A 5796-nucleotide genomic window follows, 5' to 3' on the forward strand; every position below is an offset into this window, starting at 1 on the left:
ACAGATTTCCCAACCGTTTGGAGGAATAAGATCCTCCTCAGCTCAGTGCGAAATCTGCTGCCCCAGATTCTGAGGCCGTGCTCCCTGGTTCTAGATTCAGTGGGAATAACCTTCCAGTTCCTCCTTTCTTTGTGACTTTGTCTGCCTGCCCGGTGAGCACACAGCTCGGAGCCTGAAGGAGTTAAGCTCATGTCTGTGCAGTAGCGTGTGTTTGCGGTTCTGTGGTCAGGCATGTACACGTGTGAACACATATTTAGGTGTGTGAGGGTTAGTCCGGTTATCCCACTTCCTGTGTACCAGGCTGCTCAGGCACTGTTACAAACACAGCATCAAGACAACACCATTTAACCCCCCCTGCCGCCCCTCCTTGAGCCGGTTTCACAGGAGGGGGCCATCCAGCCCCTCTGGTGTATCTGTAACACTTGCAGACAGGAGGTGACACCTACCCCCCCCCCCCCACTTCTCCCCGACTTTACTCTGTCCCATTCCCCCTCAACCCCAGTCCTTCAGAGAACAGGGAGCAGACCCCATCAAACACTCCCAGGGACAGGGACAGCACGGGGTTAGATACAGGGTAAAGCTCCCTCTACACTGTCCCCCCATCCCAGGACAGGGACAGCACGGGTTAGATACAGAGTAAAGCTCCCTCTACACTGTCCCCCCATCCCAGGACAGGGACAACACGGGGTTAGATACAGAGTAAAGCTCCCTCTACACTGTCCCCCCCATCCCAGGACGGGGTCAACACGGGGTTAGATACAGAGTAAAGCTCCCTCTACACTGTCCCCCCCATCCCAGGGACAGGGACAGCACGGGGTTAGATACAGAGTAAAGCTCCCTCTACACTGTCCCCCTGATTCCGGGACAGGGACAGCACGGGGTTAGATACAGAGTAAAGCTCCCTCTACACTGTCCCCCCCATCCCAGGGACAGGGACAGCATGAGGTTGGATACAGAGTAAAGCTCCCTCTACACTGTCCCCCCATCCCAGGGACAGGGACAGCACGGGGTCAGATACAGAGTAAAGCTCCCTCCACACTGTCCCACCATCCCAGGACAGGGACAGCACGGGTTTAGATACAGCGTAAAGCTCCCTCTACACTGTCCCCCCCATCCCAGGACAGGGTCAGCACGGGGTTAGATACAGAGTAAAGCTCCCTCTACACTGTCCCCCATCAAACACTCCCAGGACGGGGACAGCATGGGGTCAGATACAGAGTAAAGCTCCCTCTACACTGTCCCACCATCCCAGGACAGGGACAGCACGGGGTTAGATACAGAGTAAAGCTCCCTCTACACTGTCCCACCATCCCAGGACAGGGACAGCACGGAGTTAGATACAGAGTAAAGCTCCCTCTACACTGTCCCCCCATCAAACAACCCAGGACAGGGACAGCACTGAGTTAAGTATAGAGTGAAGGCTCCCTCTACACTGAACTCCAATCCTAGGACAGGGACAGCACAGGGTTAGATACAAAATAAAGCTCCCTCTACACTGCCCCACCTCCACCCTCAAACACTCCCTGGACAGAGGCAACTAGGGACTAGGTTAGACACAACGTAAAGCTTCCTCTCTGCTGTACCCCCAATCAAACACTCACAGGGTCAGGGACAGGGACAGCACGGGGTTAGATACAGAGTAAAACTCCATCCAGAGGAGTGATTTCTGTCAGAAAAGGAAGGTGTCAATAACATTCGCCCGAATGTTCAGACTATACAGAAGCATCAACCTAACAGCACACGAAGATCCTGAGGTCAGATTCCTCCCCAGGCCCAGATGGAATAAAGGACCTGCTTCCCCTCTCAGACACACACGGAGGGGGCTTGGTGATCTGGCCGGAGGGTGAGGGCGCGAATACCAAGATGTCCGTCCAGTCTCTCCATCCCGGCAATGGCATCTTGCCTTGGCGTGACCTTCTGGAGACAGTGGCCCACCTCTCGGCAGCTGCCTTCCTCCGGTCTCTCTCGCTCTCTGTCCATCTAGAGCAGCTGGACCACAGCCTCCAGAGTTTGACCCCTGGGCGAGAGATGGAAAGTACTATAATTGCCAACATCAACTTCTTACATCGCAGCTCCGCCACACATCTGCATGCACCACACCCTGTCTTCTCCAGCCAACACGTTCTGCCACACTCAGTAGGGTCAGAGAGGGCAGGGAAGGTATGGCCCATTCAACCTTGACGCCCTTCTGGACGTCATCCCTGTGAGTCGCTCTAGGGGAGGCCATCCGAACGTTCGATGAGGAGCCAGACAGCGTCGTGTTTCTGGGTCGGTCACGCACCTCTTCCCGCCAACCACAATCTGCCAACAACAACCCACCCACCGCCCCAGTCACGCCCCATCGTCTTCATCTCTCCCAACGGTTGAGATTTTGGGGCTTCCAAGGGTGGGGACAGACTGAATGCTGCTTCCCGGCGTATCCAAGCGGCCTTCCCCAAGGATCTGGCAACGCGCATTGGCGACCTGTCGGTGGGGGAAGGAGATCAGCCTCATTGGCCAACACTTGGCGTCCATCCAACCACCGCCAACCCCTTCTCTTCCTTTCTGTTGGTCGACGTCTGATTCAAACCCGAGGGTCCACCACCACTGCTGCGGCGTGGGTTTCGGTGCGTTTTGGGGCAGGGTGTAGGTTTTTTAGCCCCTTTTTTCCCCTCTCCTCCCTGTAGTGCTGCCAACCTTGACCTCATTCCAAGATGGCGCCCGTTCTATCAGGAATGGTTTTTAAAGTATGGGGTTTCCAGAGCTTTTGGCGGCAAGCTGGGGAGGGGTCTCGCAGGGCGTTGTGGAGGCTGTAGTCCGCCGGCTGCCCCATTAACACGGCGGCGGACGAGAGGCGACCCAGGGCCAGGACCACAACTCCCGGCAGCCATCGCGTCACAGTGACCGTTGAGTGGAGGCTGGCGGTAAAGGCGGGCGGAGAGGAGGCCGTCGGGCGTTGTAGTGCGTTGCGTGACGTCACCCGGGATAAACGTCGGGCGCTGTCGGGTTAGAGACTACAACATCCGGTGTCCCCTAGCGGAACGAGCTACGCGTGCGCACTCTGGCGACACCCCCCGCGCTCTCCAACGCCGTGGGTTCCACGCACCTGTCTCACTCCCCCCCCCACCTCCGGCTGGAGCGCAGAGACCGCCGGGACGTGTAGTCCGCCTCGTGACGTCACCCGTGCCACCTCCACGGGACGGCGGCCCGGCTGGAGACTACGACGCCCGACGGCCGTGGCGGCGCCGCCGGAGTCGCTTTGCGCCGCGGAGCCGGCCGGGAGTTGCAGTCCGTCGGTGACGTCACTGAAGGCGTGTGTATAGGGGGCGGTGGGGGACGGGGGACTACAATTCCCGGCGGCCCCTCCGGTGCGAGCGAGACCGTTAGCACCCCCCCTCCCCATCCGTCGTTTGAAAAAGCGGCCGTTGTCCGATTACTACAACAACAACCCCAGCGGCGGCGGCAATGACCGGCAAAAGCATGAAGAGCCGCAGCGCGGCCAACGCCGAGAGGGGGACCGAGTCGGTGAGCGAGCGGGTTCTCCGGGAGTGCCACTCGCTGTACGGAGAGCCGGGCACCGGTAAAAACAAAGAGCCGGGGTTTTTTTTATTTTAAAAAGCCGTCGGGCGAGCGAGGGTGATGGCGGGCGTTTGGAAAACCCGGGCTGGATCAGGGCTCCGGAGCATGGAGCGCACCCCGCGACGGCGGACGGGAGCGGCCCCGGCTCCGGTTGGCGGATCCAGCTCCGGGTTTCCCGTCCTACCCTGTCTCCCAGGGTTTGGTTTTTTTCCCACCACCCTTCGGTGGTTGGGGAGGGACTAATACTCTTTAACAACATCTTTTTCCCCCAAAAAAACCTCCCCCCTAAAGATACTGAGTTGTTTTCCAACACCCATGGAGGGGGGGGGGGGGAGAGAGATCATTGCCCTACCCACCATCTCCATCATGGCTTCCATTGGGGGTTGGGGTAGGGTTGGGATGGTGGGGGTTGGGGTGGGTAGAGTTGGGGGGGGTTGGGTTTGGGTAAAGTCAGGATGGGGTGGGTTTGGGTAGGGTTGGGTAGAATTGGGGTGGGTTGGGTTTGGGTAGAGTCGGAATGGTGCGGGTTGGGGTTGTGGTGGGTAGCGTCGGGGTGGGTTGGGTTTGGGTAGAGTCGGGATGGTGTGGGTTGGGGTGGGTAGGGTCGCGGTGGGTTGGGTTTGGGTAGAGTCGGGATGGTGTGGGTTGGGGTGGGTAGGGTCGCGGTGGGTTGGGTTTGGGTAGAGTCGGGATGGTGTGGGTTGGGGTGGGTAGGGTCGCGGTGGGTTGGGTTTGGGTAGAGTCGGGATGGTGTGGGTTGGGGTGGGTAGGGTCGCGGTGGGTTGGGTTTGGGTAGAGTCGGGATGGTGTGGGTTGGGGTGGGTAGGGTCGCGGTGGGTTGGGTTTGGGTAGAGTCGGGATGGTGTGGGTTGGGGTGGGTAGGGTCGCGGTGGGTTGGGTTTGGGTAGAGTCGGGATGGTGTGGGTTGGGGTGGGTAGGGTCGCGGTGGGTTGGGTTTGGGTAGAGTCGGGATGGTGTGGGTTGGGGTGGGTAGGGTCGCGGTGGGTTGGGTTTGGGTAGAGTCGGGATGGTGTGGGTTGGGGTGGGTAGGGTCGCGGTGGGTTGGGTTTGGGTAGAGTCGGGATGGTGTGGGTTGGGGTGGGTAGGGTCGCGGTGGGTTGGGTTTGGGTAGAGTCGGGATGGTGTGGGTTGGGGTGGGTAGGGTCGCGGTGGGTTGGGTTTGGGTAGAGTCGGGATGGTGTGGGTTGGGGTGGGTAGGGTCGCGGTGGGTTGGGTTTGGGTAGAGTCGGGATGGTGTGGGTTGGGGTGGGTAGGGTCGCGGTGGGTTGGGTTTGGGTAGAGTCGGGATGGTGTGGGTTGGGGTGGGTAGGGTCGCGGTGGGTTGGGTTTGGGTAGAGTCGGGATGGTGTGGGTTGGGGTGGGTAGGGTCGCGGTGGGTTGGGTTTGGGTAGAGTCGGGATGGTGTGGGTTGGGGTTGGGGTGGGTAGAGTCGCGGTGGGTTGGGTTTGGGTAGAGTCGGGGTGGTGTGGGTTGGGGTGGGTAGGGTCGCGGTGGGTTGGGTTTGGGTAGAGTCGGGATGGTGTGGGGTGGGTAGGGTCGCGGTGGGTTGGGTTTGGGTAGAGTCGGGATGGTGTGGGGTGGGTAGGGTCGCGGTGGGTTGGGTTTGGGTAGAGTCGGGATGGTGTGGGTTGGGGTGGGTAGGGTCGCGGTGGGTTGGGTTTGGGTAGAGTCGGGATGGTGTGGGTTGGGGTGGGTAGGGTCGCGGTGGGTTGGGTTTGGGTAGAGTCGGGATGGTGTGGGTTGGGGTTGGGGTGGGTAGAGTCGGGGTGGGTTGGGTTTGGGTAGAGTCGGGGTGGTGTGGGTTGGGGTTGGGGTGGGTAGAGTCGGGGTGGGTTGGGTTTGGGTAGAGTCGGGGTGGTGTGGGTTGGGGTGGGTTTGGGTAGAGTTGGGGGGGTTTGTGTAGAGTCGGGATGGTGTGGGTCGGGATGGTGTGGGTCGGGATGGTGTGGGTCGGGATGGTGTGGGTCGGGGTGGGTTGGGTCGGGGTGGGTTGGGTCGGGGTGGGTTGGGTCTGGGTGGAGTTGGGATGGTGTGGGTTGGGGTGGGTTTGGGTTGGGGTGGGTTTAGGTTGGGTTGGGGTGGGTTTGGGTAGTGTGGGGTGGGTAGGGGTGGGTTGGGTTTGGGTAGAGTTGGGATGGTGTGGGTTGGGTTTGGGTAGAGTTGGGATGGTGTGGGTTGGGGTGGTTTGGGTAGGGTTGGGGGGGTTGGGGTGGGTAG

General features: G+C 60.1%; 1 protein-coding gene across 1 annotated transcript in view; it reads left to right on the plus strand.

Annotated features, from left to right (window-relative positions):
• The window catches only part of LOC132814810 (tyrosinase-like), a 24439-nt gene extending 21556 nt beyond the window's left edge, over positions 1-2883 (plus strand). Inside the window, exon 5 of the mRNA XM_060823596.1 lies at positions 2667-2883. Within this exon, the coding sequence (XP_060679579.1) occupies positions 2667-2883 (217 nt within the window). The remainder of the gene's footprint in view (positions 1-2666) is intronic.
• The last annotated feature ends 2913 nt before the right edge of the window (positions 2884-5796 follow it).

Source organism: Hemiscyllium ocellatum, unplaced genomic scaffold (assembly GCF_020745735.1).
Source record: "Hemiscyllium ocellatum isolate sHemOce1 unplaced genomic scaffold, sHemOce1.pat.X.cur. scaffold_934_pat_ctg1, whole genome shotgun sequence".
Classification (NCBI taxonomy): Eukaryota; Metazoa; Chordata; class Chondrichthyes; order Orectolobiformes; family Hemiscylliidae; genus Hemiscyllium; species Hemiscyllium ocellatum.